Below are 21,048 nucleotides of genomic sequence, written 5' to 3' on the forward strand. Positions count from 1 at the left end.
ACTGATTGACAAATTGCCTAAGGTTGATTAGACAGCAGCCTCTAGATCCATTAGAAGAAAAAAAAATATTGACAATGATTGAGTGTAAAATACAATAACTTTCAACTGATTGACAAATTGCCTAACCTATAGACGTACATAAGCACTGCTTTGATCAGTGTTTAGATACGTAAACAACGAACAATTCAGTGCTTATTTACGTCGATGTAAGTCAACTTGTCAATCAGTTGCAATAAAGAAACTCGACGGAATAAGGATAAAATAAACATGTAAATATTTTGTCCTTGTCTAAAAATCACATCATTTTTTTTATTCTACCAACCATATACACAATAGTAGTATAAAATATGGTTTTACGCTGTTTTGCCTCTGTGTTTCATGCACAGTCATTAGGAAGCCTCAGTTATTACAGGTAGCCCCTTTCTTGTAATCCTCGAACACCCGCTGCCATTCTACCATCTCCCCCTTCCAGTCGTTGTAGCTTTCCCGCCATTCTCTCTCCTCTTCCGTCATGCTGCCTGAAACATAAACCACACCAGAAGGAATACATCACAGCAACTCAACAAACAAACATACTCGATAATATTTCAAACATCCACCAACACCGATGCTATACAGTATGTCCCCCAAAAGAATTACAACGGAACCCTCCGCAATGATATCTTTAAAAATAGTGAATCAATCTAGATACAAATTCAGGGTATGAAACTATAACTCATTGCCCACATCCTACAGAAAACCCCTTCGATTTGCTTCAGTGTCAGAGAGAAATGAGGAATTTTGCAGAGGATGTCGGGAATCTCTTCCCTCAAAGTTCTGTCTATTATTCACACACAAGAGCATCGAATCGCTAAAATCGGAAGAATTAGACTCATGCCGCGACTAAGTGCTACTTTTAGGGTCTTAAAATATAACATTTTAGCTCTATTTTGCAGAAATTTTGCAGAAATCCCCAGTCGATTTGGCTAAGCGGTCACAGAGAAATGAGGATTGTTGTAAAGCATGTCATGAGTCCGATTCTTCCAAGTTTAGCACTTCGATGATCTTGTGTGTGAATAATAGACAGAACTTGGAGGGAAGAGATTCCCGACATCCTCTACTAAATTCCGTATTTCTCGTTGACCACTGAAGCAAATCGAATGGGGTTTTCTGTAAGATGTGGGCAATGAGGTATAGTTTCATACCCTGAATTTGTATTTAGATTGATGCAATATTTTTAAAGATATCATTGCGGAGGGCCCCATTGTATTTTTTTTTTTTTGGGGGGGGGGGGGACATACGGTACAACTACTCCACTTCCTCAACTACCATCAAATCCACTACCAACACAAGACGCCAAGATCATATACACTATAATAACTATACAAGGAACTTTCTTATTCATACATTGTTCAACCGAAAATGAGAGCGTCAAGGTCGAATGAAGACTCTGGACCAAAGCTGTAAAACAATTATGGTAACCAAATTCTATCCACTAAAACGGAATCGTACACGTGCACGTGATCAATTAGATGTATTGTGTAGCGATTAGAATCATACTTCTTCTTTCCAAGCCAAAAGACAAACGTCAGACAATGTCAAGAAAGTGTAGCGTATAATGATTAGAGGATTCATGTCTGTCTTACTTGTAAAGATCATGAGAGAAGGTATGTAGTGATTCCAGAAGCGACATCCCCTCGCTCTAGCGGCTCTTCCCACTCCCAGTTCGAGGGATAACTCTTTGTGACTGAGCTCAGGGATGGTGTAGAGAGGCCAGAAATCTTCCCCGTCTCCTCGGGGAACGTCCTCACTGGGTCTGCTGGGATCTCTGCGTCCAGTTATACAACAAAGAATCATTATTCGTATTCATTTCTTTATGGGTATCAACGTGCTGTTATTCAACCGAAAAAAAGAAGAAATTAATGATGTCATTATTGAGACCGTAACGGTTAATATCCGTTTGTTTGGAAACTACGGTGTATTTCATTGGATTTGGTCCACTCTAATAAAAATATGAATAACGACATACCAGAAACTTGTCAGTAATAATATCCAATCCTTCGTAGATAACTTGTTCATAGGGCAAAACAGGACCCCACGCTGCTTTCTATCGCTTCACATCCACTGTCGATCTTCACTAAGTTGTATGCGACCGCTTGAATATTTGAATAAGTATGTGCGTATCCCAGTAATCTATCGAAATCAAATTTCCTTTCATTTTTCTTCACATTGCTCGGTTACGCCTAGAACAAAAAACAAACAAACAAACAAACAAACAAACAGACTTCTAAACAAATATTTTGCGTGCTGATAACATCATCTGCCAATGAATGTTTAAGTATACTTAATTGATTTAAAGGCACTGAAATGTTAATGTTAATCATTATCATAAAACAACATGCACGTTGCACTCAGTCTAGTAAAACGCGCAGTCCAGTGTCTTGTGTTCTGTATTTTAGTGCTTAAAGCAATAATCGAAAGATGATGTCACTGCCAGAACTTTGGTTTGAAAAGTTGTTGTTGTTATCATTGTTGTGTGTGTGTGTGTGTGTGTGTGTCTGTCTGTCCGAGTAATCTAGAGTGAAAAGGTAGAAATATTATCATTACTATAAGATATATGACACGTATTTACAGGTGTAGATATTTATTTGACCACATAAGCGATGATGAGGGCATCATAAATCAACACAAGTCAGCAAACATTTGCATTATATAGTTCCCCTTCGACATGTTGACTTTTAAATAAAGAAATCTCCATTTCAAAATTACAACAAAATGGCACTTGTAAGCTCTGAGCACTTAGACTTGGCTCCATATCTTTTCCTTCCTAAAATTAATCCTGTCGGGACCACCATCTCAATCTTGAATAATTACAAAGTTAACAGGCGACGTGGCTCTTTTTGAAGCTCCATTTGCACTCTCATTTTAGACAAAGGATATTAAAAAATTCTACAACTAACTCCATAGGTCTACTGCTCGTCTTAACCTTACCCTGTTGAGAGAAAGAAAATGTTCTGCACAAGTCCTCATTATTTGCACTTAATTGGTTTGGTAATTGTTTTAATTATCTAGTTACGTAAATATAACATTTGGTGGGGGTGAAAACAGGAGCTTACCCTGACTTCGCAAAGTTTGTCCAGAATTCCATGAATTTAACGGAGAGGGCCTTTTCTTCCGCGGTTATATTGTGTGCTCTGATGTTATACAGCTCGTCAATGAAGGGCATCCCAAAAACAAATGTCAAGTCTTCCCCGTGGCCCGCACCGAGCCATGGAGTGTAGGGCACGATGTCTCCGTACTGTAAAATGCTCCTGTATGGCAATGAACATGTCATGAAAACAGGTTGAGACATTTCACCGGATCAAAGGAATGATTCGCGATGATTGCAATGATTTATCAAAATAAAAAGAAATGGCAAGAAAAAGTTAACAGTCATCAGGTTACATAGTGAGGATTACTTATATCAATCACGAAAAATAAGTATTGAATATCATGGTGACATTAGAAAACTGTTTTCAAAATACGTGAGCACTTGAAGTATTCCTACCATTATACTATGTTATGTTCTAATGTTATTCTGACCTTATTCTTTCAACAATATCAAACGAAGATGATACTGAGCATACACACATACATACACACAGAACACACACACACACACACACACACACACACACACACACACACACACAAACACACACACGCGCATATAACTCAGTTTACACGCTATGACAAGGGAAGTATAAACCAAACTGCGTACTGAGATGGTTCGTGGGTCATGAGATATTTGTATACCGTCCCCCCGGCGTTTGCGTGTTTCCTGATCACGTAATCCGTCGGAGCGGCGAAATAAAAGTCGGTTCCCAGGTCGACCACGGACGAAAAATAGTCTGCCTCCGGGTCATCGGCGATGGTCCAGTCAATGTACTCCTGGTTGATAGAATCCCCAAGGATATCATCGCTTAACCCGTGACTCCTAAAAAAGTTGACAAAGAAGTCGAATGTTGCGCGATCGACCACAGGCGGGCTGGGGGTGCCAATATAACCTGGAAGTAAGAGGAACGGAATCAAAGTTCCCTCGTCCTTGGTAACCCCAGCGAGTAGCGGTACCTTCGCAAAGTCTCCCATCTCGTAGAGGTTCGCAGGGGTGTCTTCCAGAAATGTACCATCAAGAGTAACCGGGTAACCCACGCCGATATTATACAACTGTCAATACGGAAAGAGACAAAGACGGTAAGAGACGGAGATACAAAGAGAGAGAAAATAATGATAATAATGTTGTTGTGACAAATAGCAATTCCACATTCTTAGGCATTGTCTGGACACAAAACTGTCCAAATAGAAGTGAAATCATCATTGCAATGTTTCCATACAACATTGTTTTATATCTTTTTCATTTATTTATTCACTGGTACGTTAGAGCGGTTAAGCCCTCAAAATCATGAGAATTGTGCAAAATTTGACTAAAGTATGAAACTTTCACCAGTGTTAGTACATACCATAAGATTCATTTTAAGATCGGGAGGTAAGTCTGATTTGACCTATGATGACCTCCAGAGGTCAATGAACTTTGAATATCAGAATATTGATGTTTGGAGGCATTTGTGAATGATAGGCTTAGATCTTGGTTACGCTGCACTAAATATGCATTGGTACTACAAATCTTCTGATTCCACAGGACATCGACAGGTTTTTACCTTTGACCTCTGATGACCTTTAGAGGTCAATGACCTCAAAATACCATAATATTGATCTGTGATGTTATTAGTTAGTGATAAACATGGTTAAGATGTGCAAAACAAGCATATCTGTTTTGCAATGAAACTGTCTTCATATTCCAAAGAGCAAAGACAGGTTTCTAACTCTGACCTCTGGTGACCTTTTAGAGGTCAATGACCTCAAAATGTCATAATATTGATCTGTGGTGTCATTAGTTAATGATAAACATGGTTAAGATGTACAAAACAAGCATACCTGTTTTTACAAGAAATTGTCTTCATATTCCAAAGAGCACAGATAGGGCTCTACCTTTGACCTCTGGTGACCTTTAGAGGATGTACAAAACAAACACAATTGTAGCCCAGATGGCTACTAGCACATGTTTATAATAAAGAATAAAATAGAATAGAATAGAATAGGATAGAGAGTAAAAAAAAAAACACAGAACACTGCAGTCGTTTTCCTAGACACTCTGTGAGGTTATGCTCAGTCTTTTTCCTCTTCTTGGAGTTTATGAAACCGTTTATCTTCCTTCCAGCTATTTCCTTTCTTCTTTTTTTTTGTGGTCAAAACCACCTCTTCCAAGAAAAGTCTATGGTCATAGGAATTTATGAGTTTGATGTTGGCTACTTTCCCCGCTAGTGGTCAGCACTCTCCACCCCCAAAGTCCCGCGCCAAATTACGGGGAATGACGTGATGACGTGTTTTTGCCCTCTGATCCACAAACATAAATGACCCTCTGAGCAGGAAGGTGGCCCTCCTGCCAGAATTTATCCCTCTATTTTAGCATTTATTGTTCAGTGGAGTGGGTCAAACAGGAACTCCCAAGACAAATTCAGGAATAATGACCCAGAACAATGATGACGTTGTTTGCCATAAGGACACTGATATTCATTTGGTTTATCATTTTGAAATACAAGAAACAATAAAGTCTTTACCAGTGGTTACAGAGAACAAGTGAATGAAGAAACTAAAAGACAGTGGGCGAGTTAATCAGAAATTGAGATGAATCATAGAAAATTGAGTTTTCACAGAAACGAATAGGAGGAGCAAATTGAACATTTGACCAGTAAGGAATTTATTTTTAGTGAACACCACACCCCAATATAAGATTGAGCCAATGAAATGCTGTAGGAAAAGGAAGTTTGTAAGTAAATTAGTTATTAAAAAAAAAAAAACATGTCTCAGCCGAAAAATCAGTTAGAGTGGCAAGCACAGTGGGAGCGGCTTCATACTATGTAGTGAAGCAAAGGCTGCAGAGTATTTTGGAACTTTGAGGAACTTTGAGAATAGTTGGAGACCACAGAGATAAAGTCAGGAGTTCCCCTTTCTTGGTACATCATGCCCCCCCCCCCCCTCCAAGTCAACCAAGTAATCTTTATCGACGTTGAATGCACCATCGACCTACGCTGTGAATGTGATGAGGATCTGACTGTCATGACTGAACCGGCGAGCAGCAGGACATTAGGAAAAACTATGAGTCACGATAAGACAAAACTTTGGTTTACGCCAATATGGAGTGCAATTTGGAGTGTCATCGGAGATGTTGAAGCGCCCTGTCAGACCTCTTTTATTTATCCTTTACATTAACGACATGCCGAATTCATCAAGTGCTGATGATTCTAATGTTTTTTTATCACATTCTGATCCTAACATGTTAATCGATGTTTTAAATGTTGAATTGGATAAATTACTTCAATGGATAAGAGCAAATAAATTGTCAATAAATATCAAAAAAACTAAATGTATGATTTTTAGTAACTCTTTGGAAAATGTGCCAAGGAATGTTTATCTGAATGACACAGTTATTGAAGAAGTCTTTTCAATCAATTTTTTAGGTTTGACTATTGACCGTAAACTCACTTGGAATTTACATATTGATTCCATAAGCCGTATTATTTCAAGAAATATAGGTGTTATAAATAAAGTTAAATTTTATTTACCCCAAAACGCTCTTTTAATGTTATATTCATCTTTGATTTTACCTTATTTGAATTATGGTATACTCGGGCCTGGGGAAACACACATTCTTTTCATTTGGAAAGACTACTTTTGTTACAGAAGAAAGCTCTTCGTATTATTTGCAATGAATCGTGGAGAAGTCACACTGATGTGTTATTTCAAGAAAACAAAATCTTAAAGGTAAAGGATTTGTATTTTCTACACCTCGGACAATTCATGTACAAACTTATCAATAAATCTCTCCCATTTGTGTTTGAGTCCATGTTCACTAAAAATAGAACTGTTCATCTGTATCCTACCCGGCAATCCAACTCATTTCATTTGCCATTAACTAGGACTATGTTTGCTAAATCTATATTTTTTTTACTGGCCCCAAATTCTGGAACTCTCTCAATAATAGTATGAAACAAGTTCTAAGTTTAGATACATTTACATTCAAATTGAAGAAGTTGTTCATAAATTCCTATATACTTGAATGAGTTGTATTTTAGTTACCCTTAATTTTGAGCTTCCTTTTTTATTCGTTATACTCATTCTTTTCTTTAATCTATTCCTTTCTACATTATGTACATATACCTCGGTGATCCATCGCACCATGTGCCTCGCGTGTGCAGGAATAGACCCTTCATCTCCTCTCCTTTCTAGCCTTTTCCTGTCCTCTTGTCTCTTTCTGTTTCTCCCTTCAAAATAATTTCCTCTTTTCCTCCTTTTCCTTCACTGTGTTTTGTTTTTCTCTCTCTATCTTTCTCTTTACAAGAGAGGTTGCTTGTGTTTGTTTGTCCGTCTGTTTGTTTGTTTTTTGTTTGTTTATTTGTATAGGGCTGTATGTGTTGTGCACCGTTTATGTCCAGCTAATTGCCTTTTGATGTTATTTAGTCTTTTTGTCCACGAGGAGACTGCAAAATACAAGCTTAGCTTTTTAGCATGTCTCCTCCATTTCCTGCAACTTTAGTTTTGATTCAATAATCTCTTGCTTTTTTCATGCGTAGTATTGTTAGCTTCACGTATTTTTCTTTGTTACGACATTGTATTGATGTTGTGTTATTTTGTGTATGAAAATGTTGTTGGAAATGAAATAAATGAAATGAAAGTGGAGAGTGATAGTGACGAAGAGAATACTGACAGCGTGACGGCAGACCGCTCAACGGACGGCCCAGTCACACTGACGAGATCGACAATGACATGCAGACGAGGACCACATTCGTCGACCGAGAGTAATCATTTAAGAGGAATGACTTTAATTTACGTTTGAAGACATTTCAAGAGATGTAGTAGTCTGATATGTTATGGGGAAAATCGTTACTGTTTGCAGTCTTGTGAACATACTTTTGTATCTTTAGCGAAAACTGTTCGAGTACGTGGACAGTGATAAGTAGGCCCCTATAAATCACTCTGTCGAGTAAATCATATATGAACCAAATGGCTTCTTTTGAACATGTATTGTGTTGAAAAGTTCTTGGTAATTCTTTTCCAGGCAAAATTTGTACATGAAAATTCCGATGTTAAAAGCACATAAACAGTATGTGTGAATGGTTCTATATTTCCTGCTAAACTTGTTTGTTAGTGGGGAAAAGAAAAGAAATGAGAAGAGAAGTCTCGCTCTATATCACGTCTACGTACCACAACGCATACGGATATCTTTGTTTCACATTGTTAGTGGGGAAAAGAAAAGAAAAGAAAAGAGAAGTCTCTCTTCATGAGAGATGTTCAGATCCCGCTCGACACCACAACGCCTACGGATGTCTATGGGGCCGATAGAGCACCAACAGTGAGTGCAGATTAATTGGCACGCTATCTTTTGAACTTGAGAAACAATACTTTGTTTTACACAAGATGATAGCAGAAAGACAACTGATAATCATCCGCTCATGTGAAACCAAGCAGAAGTTTTTCAAAACATTTCAAGAGGCATCTTGGTGAGTTACAGTCTGTTAAACATGCCAATATACTATGAAAAACAAATTGAAGGCCACCTGCAATAGGCCACTTGCAATAATGCCTCGCATTTTCCGACATCACAAAAACTTTGATCAACACGTTCCATAATACTCGTGATGGAGAGGGAAAATAATAAACAACCACATTGCAAGATTGGTGCATTTCTGCCAAGACAACAGACAGGAACTGATATTCCACGTAAAATACATAAACACGTATTTTGATTTTTCCATGCATTTTTCCCATATCATTACACGCAATCATTACACACGTATACTTGATATGGTGTTCAGCTCACTGTGTGCAGACTGAGCACGACCCGATATTATTCAGAACCTCTGCCTGAGAAAGGATTGTAGCCTAATATCCCGTAAGTCAAAAAGAAGCTTTCTTATCATCTCGTGCATCCTGTACTCTATGTGCAATGCTCTCATCATAGAGACAAGCTTGCCTTCACCCTAACTGTTTAGATATTGCCAGTGGAAGACTCTGATGATCGCATACAGTGGCTGTGCACCTATAAGAACGCTGGTCTGACCTCAGGATGTCTATCCAGTTTAGTCGTGGAGGAGATCTGTGTGCCGATCCGTGCAATGTCGTAGGCTCAATCGCGTGCTTCACTGAAGACGCAGATGCTGCCCTGTCTTGAAAGAGATCGAGGGTATATATCTAGACCAATTTCAGCAGGTTACACTGAATCATCACTTGCTGGCAGAGAGTCTTAACCGGATCATGCAGGTGATATTACCCGCTGCCAGCGTACCCTGATTCACACATTGGATGCAAACCGGATGGCGGCCATATTGGAAACAACCAATATTTGGGCATGGGGGCACAACTCTCGGCCATCAGGCCCAAGTGTTAAGGAGTATCGAGCATAAAGAAGACAGTTAGAGTAAAAAGTAGTTCCTCTCCTATTTGGAATTGAGGTACCTAAACAAGTCATTGAAAAAATGCCCCAAATTGCCTGACGTAATGACCCAAACTCAATTGGATGACAATAGCAAGTTGCAAGACACAGGGTTGCTTCATGTGGAATGCATGTTATGCCTCACAGTATGTCGCTTTCCAGATGGTCCATGACGTCTCTGCATGCTCCAGGACCATGAGTCATTAATCGGAACCATACAGCCCATGAGCTTGACACTGACCAACACAGGCCCGCCAGCTCGAAACTAGGTAGCATTGCCCATCAGCCTGACACTTGGGCAAACCAGGCCCAAAAGAGCCCGACACATGGGGGGGGGGGGGGGGGGGGGAGGGGGAGGTCCACAAGACCTACACTGAATAGATTAAGCTTTCTGATATAACACATATATTAATCTCGTGGGCCTTGTTTTCCTCGAGTGTCGAGCTCGAGGACCGCACAGCTTGTGGGACTATTATATTTGATGTCGAGCTCATTGACCTTGTTCATCTAGTGTTTAGGTCACGGGATGTATGACTCGTGGGCTGCTTAACTCATGGGCTGTACGACTCGGGTTGTTTTGACTCGTGACGTACATCTGATGAGGTGGGCCTGTTGTTTTCTGGTTGGCATCTGTCACCCTTTCATCCAGTTCAAGGGACTTTGCCATATGCCTGTTCACAAACTATTAAGCATCAACCCAAAATATGGTATTCCTCACCCCACCTTCAATTTTTAAGCATACAAATTTTGTCCAGTGCAAATTGGATAATGTTGGACATAATTTCATGCAAGCTAGTCTGCATAACTAACCCAAATATAAATATTATATTTGAGGTCACCGCCATCACTGAAGACACGTAAGCTTCATTTCTGAAGTAATTGACCGCTCACATTCCTGAGACCCGTTACTATGAACCAATGCTTTGTGGAATGTGCATACATACTTTGATTATAACGTCAAGGCGTGATTTGTACATGATTAAACATTTAGGATTAAACCAATGAAGCCAAACATCAATATTTGCAACCCTACAAAAATTTTGATATTCTAAAAATCTGACCTCACGTTGTCCTTAGAGGTCAAAATTGGATATACACAGGGTAATGACCAATGTTCTGTGGAATGAGAAGACACTTCTTGTAGTATAAGTGCTAATAGCATATTGTATGATTGCACACCAGGGCCCCATTTCATGAAAAGTTGATATGATAGCAACTCTTGCTGGAATGGCAATTGTCATAGTAACGACAGGAATCCAGCTTCCTGATTGGCTGTTGCTATTGGAAGTTGCCATTCCAGCAAGAGTTGCCATCCTAACATCTTTTATGAAATGGGGCCCTGGTATACAGTTAACCATTGAATATACATCAAATATCAATATTTTGATATTTTGAGGTCATTGACCTGTCACAGTCCTCAGAGGTCAAAGGCAGAGACATGTATAATATCCCTTGATCTGAGGAATAGGAAAACGAATCAGTTGTAACACAAATGAATTTTTAGGACATCGTTATGTTTTTCATCAACCAATTGCACCAAATATCAAAATTCTGATAACTTGAGGTCATTGACCTCTGGAAGTCATTAGAGGTCAAATGTAGAAACCTGTCAAGGATCTATGGAACATGAAGACAATTCCCTTGTAACAAAAATGAGTTTTTAGTACATCATTACCATATTTAACATTAATCAATGATGCAAAATATTAATTTTTATCAACTTTTGAGGTCATTGACCTCTGGAGGTCATCAGAGGTCAAAGGTAGAAACCTCTCAGGGTTCTATGGAGCATGAAGACAATTCCACTGTAACAAAAATGAGTTTTTAGTACATCATTACCATATTTAACATTAATCAATGACGCAAAATATCAATTCTTATCAACTTTTGAGGTCATTGACCTTCGGAGGTCATCAGAGGTCAATTCAGACTTACCTCCCGATCTCAAAATGAATCTTATAACATGTACTAACACTGGTGAAAGTTTCATGCTTTAGTCAAATTTTGCACAATTTTTCGGCTTATCTGCTCTACTATTAGCAAAGGCTCATCCAAAGTATTTTTTTTTTCTATGGAGCTCTTTTGATGAATGCTTGTAACAAAGTAGTGAGGAAAGATAAGCTCCCATTGGATATTTGACACGAACATAAATAATTATGGTGTGAAAGTATTCCAAATTAAAAGAGTTATCGGTACTTCAATGTGTTGATTGCTATAGAAATATACAATTATCACAACGTGCCTAACTGGATAATTCTGAGTCGTATTTTTATAGTATTTTTTTCACACATTAATGGAACACAGGATGGCAAGCATCAGGATCAAATGAGTTATGTTTTTCGCCTTTTGGTTTGTTCATTAACGAGAATGATTTTCGTTGATGTTAATGGACTCGGGACCGGATTAATGTCCAATGTAGCATTTTTTAATATCTTTATTCAATGTTAGTTTGTATATATGACTACGTTTATATTTATCAAGGTATGAGTTTTCAGTATGTGATTTTACATCATTGTAAAGTAAACAGTAATTCAGCCCATTGCCTGTCATGTTTTACTGTAGACGTTTTGTTCTTATCAACGAAATACGTAGGCCTACTTAAATTCACTGAATTCAATATAATTTTGTGGTAACAATAAATTGATAGTGTTGAAATGCACAGCTTAAGTTTTATTTACGTTTAAAGATTTTTTTTCTTCACATTAACCTACAATGAAACATGTTCAACTCTAAATTCATTACAACCATTTCCTGAAGTTCATGCACGGGACAGCAAAATACATCACAAGGGAATGCGATGAACGACAAATTGGGAGAAGACTTAACAGTATACACTCTAAATTCGTTGGATTAAAAAGTAATCTAACATCAATAATATAGGCCTATATGCCCTATACTTTTTAATTACATAACCTATGAAGGGGAACAAGAGCGTGGTCAATTGGATCGACAGTTTAAAGGGATGGTACAGTATTGGTGGAGATGAGAATTCAGTAGAAAAAATAAAAATGTAAATTTGCTTAAATGTAACGATGCTAACCGTGGATTGGCCAAATAAGTGAAAATAAAAGTTGAAATGATCATGTTCTAGTGGTTAAACCATATGATAAGTCATTTACTTTACAAATTCATCATCTTGTATTATCAGCTAGTTCTTTCTTCTTCTTTTTTTTTTTGGATTTTGAGATTTTAAAGTTTTGACTATTTTAAATATTTTCATGTTTGTCTGCTGGTATTTTGTTCTATTTGGGATGGGACCGTGATTACGGCTGCGAAGGTCATTTTATAAAACGATATCTATGAATGTTTTATTTTTTTAAGATTACCTATTTACTGTACTATATGTTTATATGTATATAATGTAAATACATACATATACACTCAGAAAAAAAAGTAAGTAAACACTTTTTCGAGGTCATATTTTTCATAGAAGATTTTCATGAACATCAATGTATCAAATACCATATTAAAGGTAATTTAATTGGCTATTAAGCTCATAGGTTAATTTACAAGAAAAATTTACGCATGAGTTAGCACATTCGTTTTTTGTCCTCCAAGGCACAAAATCAAAAATTGCAAAAATTGACATATTCTCTTTCATTTGCAAATGCCCTTCATGATAACATTGACAACAAAAGACAAGTTTAACACAATGACAGACATGAATTAAAAAGGAAAATGAGTTTTTGTTCTCTTTATCTCTTTATTACCTCTAAGAAAAACAAAGTGGGAAACTAAAGGGGAAAATAAGAATTTACTGCCAAGTCAAACTTCAAATGACGTTGGGAATAAAAAGCATAGAGGCGGTTTAATGAGCAGAATTTCTTTCTTTATTTCTTTTAAACTAGTGATTTAAAATCCATGTGACAATTTCAAGAACCAAACATTATTTACAATTTCCTAATTTGAAAAAAAAGCTCAAATTTGTACACTTTTTGTTTATCATTACTTCTTCTCTTATTTCATTTGAATTTAGATTTGACATAAGATGCTTTATTTTCCTCCATTATTTTTAGCCTTCATTGGTATTTTAGGCTTTAAAGATATCATAGAGATCAAAGGTTTGTTTTTGCAACTTAATTCATGTTTCTTTTTGCGTGAAATGTGTTGTTCGTTCATATTGTTCTATGGAAGAGCACATACGCATGAATGGCAACTTGTTCAGTTTTGCAATTTTTACTTTTGTGACCTGGAAGAGAAAAACAGTGGTGTTCACTCATGCTGTTGACCTACCTGGTTGATAGCCAATTAAATCATCTTCAATACATGGTTTATAATACATTAGCTTTCAGCCAAATATTCAATGAGAAATCTAAACTTAAAGAAGCGTTTACTAACTGTAATTTACCGCAAAAGCTTTCTCCCTTAGTTCGTCAGCATCTTGGAGTTTGAGGCAGGCAACCAATACTTCGGAGGTGGACGTATCGCACCCGAAGGTGTCCCCCAACTCTCGGGAGAGCCTCCTTTCCCTCTCTGGGTCGTGATTAAAAGCCCATGGACTAAGGGCAGTGCCGCTCTGTTGAAGTAATAGATGCACAAATGAACAAGTATAGAAATAGAACAAAAGGCATAAGCTTAGTCAAGAAAGTTCTATCTGACTTTTGGCTCCAATATCGTTCAAAATAGAACAAGAAGAGAAAGTTTCATACAGCTAATTTCAAACGCGCTGTCTTCAATCTGAATTACAAGATTCTCATCTATTGTACATTATCATTCATAATCTTTCAGTAGACAGTTAATTATACATAAATACACTTACGCTAACATATGTATGTATACACACATTATATAAACACACACACACACACACACACACACACACACACACACATGCACATGCACACATATACATACACATATGAAGAGTTTCTTTCTAAAATGTGCTAAATCTACAAAATCCCAAATCCTGAATTGTTTACAAATCATTGTAAATACGTATGTTTTCCGAGACACTTTTTTTTTGTAACCAAGTATTTATGGGACACAAAGTAATTGCATGGAAATACCTGTAAGCATGTTGAATAAAGATCCAGGTCTTTCTCCTTATGTGACCGTGCACCTCAAAACGAACATAAAGTCGCACACACTGATTTTGCATGAGGACTGAAAATAAGCGAAATGGGTCAACCTAGCCGAACTTGACTTTTTCATATTTTCTGAAAGAGCGGGTCTTCTTTTACATTATGCTAAAATTTGGTATCATAAAACGGGCAGGAAAGTGTTTTTTTTTAGCAGTATATCTCGAACATTTTTGGTAGAATAGTGTGATTAGGCGTGTCTTTAGAGTCCCTTTTTCATTTCTGAAAAACCTTGTCCACACTCTTCACTTTCAACTCTAATAACTTTTGAAAGAATAGTGCTACTGCTTTAAAAGTCGGCATTAATTATGAACAGAATGTGTTAATGAGGCATGCTTAATTTCAATTTAATCTGATAATCCCTTCATTGTTGTTACTCTGGTGGTTTACTTCCTGTTTTTTGTTCCATTCATCGCACAGCCAGCACAGTTTGGTAAAGATTAAGCGCTTGAATAGACACTGTACTTCAGAGCCTCTTTTCTCAGTTCACACTTTTCCCGAGTTTGTGCTTTCTTCCCAATATTTAGATAGGTTAGGAGAGTCCATTTGATTTGAGTTATACATCATTTTAAAGCTTAACGTCTGCTCTTTCAGAATATGGTCTTAACTAAAAATTCATGTCTGGCGACTTTTTGTTTGTTTTGAGGTGCAGGGTCACTTATACCATTAACTCTTTTGATGCCATACAATGAGTCACACGTGCACAAATTCTGCACACAAACTTATGAACAGGCAATTAATGTTGGCACGCTGAAGGTTAAAAGGGGTTTAACATTTTGGGAAGGAACTTTTCACAGCTTTCATTTCATTTCATTCATTTGTTTTAAGCACGGCAACATACTTCAGTCCGAAGACTGTTCTTCCGCAGGTCCGTGCGGATAAAATACAACATGTAGATATACAGAAATGAAAAAAAAAAACCTCATATATAAAAACAACAAAATCATAGAAAACAGAAAAACATGGTGTGAAACTACGGCACACATTTCGGCACACACACACACACACACACACACATATATATATATATATGAAGAGGTTGTTTGCAAAAACCGTTAAGTCCATATTTGCCAAATGGAGATATTTGCGATTAAAGGTCAAGAAAAATAAAGAGAATAAAAAGAAAATTTTTGCTTCTTTTGACCATAACTTCAGAAATGTACCTTTAGTGTAGTGAACAATATATCATTTAAAAGGTATTATTTTATACTTTATGACAGAGACCGTACTTCAAAATCTTCAAAAATGGACTTATCGGTTTTTGCGAACAAACTCTTCATATATATATATATATATATATATATATATATATATATATAATAGCTCTTCTTTGAGGTAGACTATTTTGATCGACTTATTTCGCCTTAATGAAGCATAACTATGTGGTCAATGGGTTAGACACCTCCTGGATTGTGCTATAAATGCTATAAAATTGAGACTGCCGCGCTCACCTGCATGATCGCTTTATTGAAGAAGCTGCGGCTGAGCTTGGAAAGGAGATGGAAACTGACGCTTGCCGCCCCGGCACTTTCCCCGAAAATCGTGATGTCATCTTTGTTACCATCAAAAGCTGAAAAAGGGTTAAGAGTAAATAAAGTTGATTGTTGCTGAATGATGTACATATATCAAAGTGTGTAAGGCTTTGGTTTTTTGCATATATGCGTGCATGTTTTACAGCATTTGTTTTGTCGCATAAAGCGTTAGAGCAATCAGGCAACCTATAGGGTGATGGCTTACTTACTTCCTGTGGTCATTGAGAGACAGAGAGAGGAAGAAAAAAAAGTTGGCTACATGTAACTGAATCGCTCAAAAAAGATTCTTTTCCTACAGCGAAATATAATTTACAAGGACAGAATTTAAAGTAAGAGCTGAGTTTTGACAAAGAACCACATTAACATTATGATAATTAAAGCCTTCGAGTCATGTTTGATGTCCTGTTTGCATGGAATTTAAACAACACTTTTCCATTTTAATAGCCGAAATTCACTTCTTCGTGTTTACTCTCTCACATTGTCACTAAAACGCTGTCCTGTTCCTGGCCCATGCCCCACCCCACTCAGGTGGTCACCTCTACCGCATGAGCGTTCCATTTATTATTACATGTATTATTATTTTTTTTTTTTTGGGGGGGGGGGGGGAGGGGGCATATATATTTTGCGGGCTCAATTCGGGAAAAGGATCCCGAAAGTCGTTGAAATAGGGGGTCTTCTCTCCGAAAATATTTTTGATTAGAAGCAGTACTGTATCGTATTTATTTATTCAAGCGAGGGAGTAAGAAAAAAGCATGTTCGTGAATAGCCTGTATTGTAAAGAAGATGGTAATATATACAGTATATACATATATACATTAAATTTCTACACACAAAGTAAATGTAAATTCCAGTAAACAAAGATAGTTAGATAGACAGATAGAGAGAGAGAGAGAGAGAGAGAGAGAGAGAGAGAGAGAGTGAAAAAGAAAGAAGTGAGTCAGTTGATAGATAACATACTGGTATGCAATATATTGGTTGTAGTCTATGAATTTACTTTTGTCTTTTTTCTGATATCAAGGAGATGAAACACCTCTCTGTCAAATTGGATACCCCATGCTGGTTTGGATTTTCTTACCCTCGATGTTGTTATAAACCCATTCCAGTGCAGCGACCTGATCCAGCATACCATAATTTCCAGGTGCCACATCGTCCTCTGGAGAAAGATTGAAGGAAAGAAGGAAGAGAGAGAGAGAGAGAGAGAGTGCGACAGAGAGAGAAAGGGACAAAAAAGTGGCATGCAGCGGTAGAGAAAGGTGAAAAGACAAGGGGGACATAAGACAAGAAAGAATGAAATTGAATAAGACAACAGGACACGGTGTGATGCTGGAATACCACGAAAGAACAGTTTAAGTTATCATAATACATGAATATAAGAATTTGAAAGATGTTATGTTATACATAATGCTGAAAACAATTCTTTCTCAATGTCAATTTTTTTTTGTATCTTACTTATTACACGTCTTGTACGTTTCTGAAGAGTAAAGAGTTTCCGTGCAATTACCACATACAAAAGTACAATAATTTATGATAAATCCATTAAAATCATACTGTTTTAAAGATTTACAGATATTGTTATCAATGGCTAGTTTCTTTTGGATAGCGCTTAAACCATGAGATATCTCGTGGTTCTTATCATCGAGTTAACTTCAAGTTATCTTGACTACACGGTATACTATAACTACAAGCTTATTCTTGATACCAGCTTAACTTGAAGTTAAGGATCACTGTCTGAACGCAACTATTAGTAACATGCAGACATGAAAGTTATGCTCAGTGTTAGAAAGATACATTCCAAAGTTTATAGTTAGATCCCAAACTAAAGTATGATTAGGTCTATTCAAACGAACATGCAAAGGTTGGTTGCGTAGACAAAACGCGTCAACATTTAGCTAGGAAAAAAAAAAGCGTAGTACGTTTAACTTGCTTTATCCACTATCTCGACAGGACCATGACCAAAAGGACAAAATGCCTTCATGTACAGGTTCAACTGAATAATAGTCATTAAGTTATTTTGTTATTTGAAAACAATGAGGAAAGGGCCCATGCTATGTGCTATATTGCTCTAAAGTAATAACGCAAGTAAATTGACAGTCATTCACTCGCTGCTATCGCCAAAATACGGAAAAGGCGTACATGTACCTGTTGAAAATTGTGCGAAGACGCCCAGGCGATAGTTTATGGCCACGACTATGACGTCACCGACAGTGACCAATGGGATACCGCTATATTCATACGTCATGGCTGATCCACTGGTGAAACCTCCTCCGTGAATCCACACCATAACAGGAGTGCCAGGTTGCTGCAATATGACATATATCTGCCCTTGTCACACAAAATTCATGCAAAATCAAAGTGTTCATTTATGTATATGGTTACCTTTTCCATATGAGCTTATCTCTTTCATTTACCGAGTATGTATATGATATTTAAGTAAAAACTTTGTGTGATATTGCCTTATCTCATCCGAATAAAATTAGAAAAGATGGTCGCGCTACATCTCCCGTCCTTCTACTTACCAATGACATGGAAAGCAACATCTTACTTTTACAGATATCATTTCTTTCTGAACACAAAATAAGTATATACACACTCATTTCATCATTATATAATTATATATATATATATATATATATATATATATATATATATATATATTATATGGGAGTGTATGTGTGTGCCTCAATCCCATATGTTAACCCGTTGAGGACGAGTCCCGAATATACTCAGGCAGGTGTCTATGGGAAATGCGTGTTGTAGCAAAACCAGTCCGTCCTCAACTGGTTGATGCTTCATTCAGTTAAAACTACCCGTTGGCTAGGGGCATAGATGTTCAAGTACAGACAGTCCTCTGACGTGACGGGGTATAAACCCCCAAGTCCAAATGGATCTTGCGCACAGGCCGCTGAGAACTCGGTAGCATTTCTTTCGCCTGTCCACGAAGCCTTTGGTAGTGGTGGAGCGAATCGCTCTGGCGGCTCAGCATAGGGCACTCCCTACAGAAGAAAAAAAAAAAAACCGTACCTTCCATATCAACACTAACACACTATCATACCGTAAACATTGCAAAACATTATATAGTAAATGCTACTCAAACCTCTTCTCTCCATCCCTACTGCTTAGAGAAACTTTACCTTATTCTAATCATTTGTTTTTCACACACACAAAAAAAAAATAAGTTTTTAAAGAGTGACGCAAAGAACACTAGAAAGTATGACCGTATGATAATGTCGGTTCATGGTGACTTACCAGAAAGACGTCAACATCACGAGTCTTATTGATAAACGTGTCTTCGCTGAAGCGGACAGTCCTTCCGACGATGATTCCCTCATTGACTGTCACTCGAGGATTTTGTGCACCCACCGCCTCGAAGACAGTGAAAACTGCCAGTGTGAAGAGAAATGTCTTCATTTTAAAACTAAACTGTTGCTACCATACAGTTGTTTGTTGCTGTAGCATATTCATACGAGCAATCGAGGAGGCAGAGTCGAGTTCCTTCATGCAGGAAAGCTCCGATTTTCCTTTTAATAAACGACGTGACAATAATTGTGACCATCGAAGCATGGTCTTAAGTAAGCACGTAAGCAAACAGAGTCGTCTGACTTGCAATTTCCCACATTCAATAGTCCCCATTCTCTGTCATGATGTGTATTGACCCAAATCTTCATCATCTACTACAAACAATATCCATCATACTCACTCTATCACGCACACACACGCATTATTCTCTTATTGTAGATTCTAGTACTAAATACATATGGGAACAAGGTTAGCCTATTACGCATATATTATATACATCTTAAATAGCTTCATTTGCGACATTCGTGTGCTCCCTTAAAATGATAAACTGAGCATGTCGTAGACATGATTATAATGCTTAAAAGTGCGCCAGTATGATGACTGGATCATTCATGTGCATGTTTGTGCAAATTGTGCTTAAGATTCAAAGACTTTCGTTGCACGAATGAAACCCTAAAACGAAATAAGTAGCTTTTGAAACTCATGATGATATCATGTCATCAGCGTGCCAGATTTTATATTGAATTCATGTTGTTGCTTCGATTTAAGTAGTCCTGATGGGAAGCAGACTGATGCAAGTACTGCCTATAGTAGAGTGCTTTTTCGAGCAAACATTGAAAGTAATGTGAAATGGATCAATTCTGTCTACAAGATCGTATAACAAAACATAAAGTTGGGGGGGGGGGGAGGGGAACTACTCTCTCATTCAACTGCCACTGATTGCTGTCCCACCGTTCTTTTCGTCCCTGTCTCTCAGCATTTGTGTGATGTGACCGAGTGAAAATGGTCTACGTTCTTGAGTATGGCGCCATCTAAATACAGACGAGAACACAGAAATAACTACAGCTAGCTTGTGGGGGCGTTGTGGCGCATAGTGGATAAGACTCCCGACTCCCAATCGGAGGACCCGAGTTCGAGTCCCGCCCAGTGCTTACGTCACGAACAAGATGTTTTTATCCACCATGTCCCTCTCGACCCAGGTGTATAAATGGGTACCTGGCAATAATAGTGTAATAGTAATGGCAGGGCCCTCTGGTACAGCAGTGGCAACACTGAAGAGGCTACCCTGGATAAATAAGACCTTATTATATTATTGTTATTATTTTTATTTTTATCATTATCATTATTATCATTATTATTATTATTGTTATTATATTATTATTATTTATCATCATCATTATTATTATCATCATTATTGTTATTATCATTATTATTATAAAATGGTTTGTAGGGGCCCCTTTCGCTGAACGTGTAACGTAATATCATCTTATTCTACCAAACACCTATGATTGTAATACAACGCTAAATATAGTATCGACCTTACAATGTAATACTTTTTCACCCTAAGTAAAACTATCGACCAAAATGTAATATATTTCAGTCCTAAATGTAATAATTGAGACAACCCTAAATG

The 21,048-nt window shown here is 37.5% G+C and overlaps 1 protein-coding gene across 1 annotated transcript; it reads right to left on the minus strand.

The window, feature by feature from the left end:
- Window positions 1–399: 399 nt before the first annotated feature.
- Window positions 400–19,526, minus strand: LOC139716603 (acetylcholinesterase-like). The gene is made up of 10 exons (XM_071628130.1): window positions 19,365–19,526; window positions 18,926–19,111; window positions 18,258–18,417; window positions 17,194–17,271; window positions 16,038–16,156; window positions 13,857–14,024; window positions 3,740–4,185; window positions 3,096–3,290; window positions 1,626–1,807; window positions 400–518 (listed from the first exon to the last, which is right to left on the minus strand). Exons 1-10 carry the CDS (start codon window positions 19,524–19,526, stop codon window positions 400–402), a joined length of 1,815 nt encoding a protein of 604 aa, XP_071484231.1.
- Between the last annotated feature and the right edge of the window lie 1,522 nt (window positions 19,527–21,048).

This window comes from Diadema antillarum, unplaced genomic scaffold, assembly GCF_040938485.1.
Source record: "Diadema antillarum isolate AM-2024a unplaced genomic scaffold, OU_Dant_1.0 scf00000067, whole genome shotgun sequence".
Classification (NCBI taxonomy): domain Eukaryota; kingdom Metazoa; phylum Echinodermata; class Echinoidea; order Diadematoida; family Diadematidae; genus Diadema; species Diadema antillarum.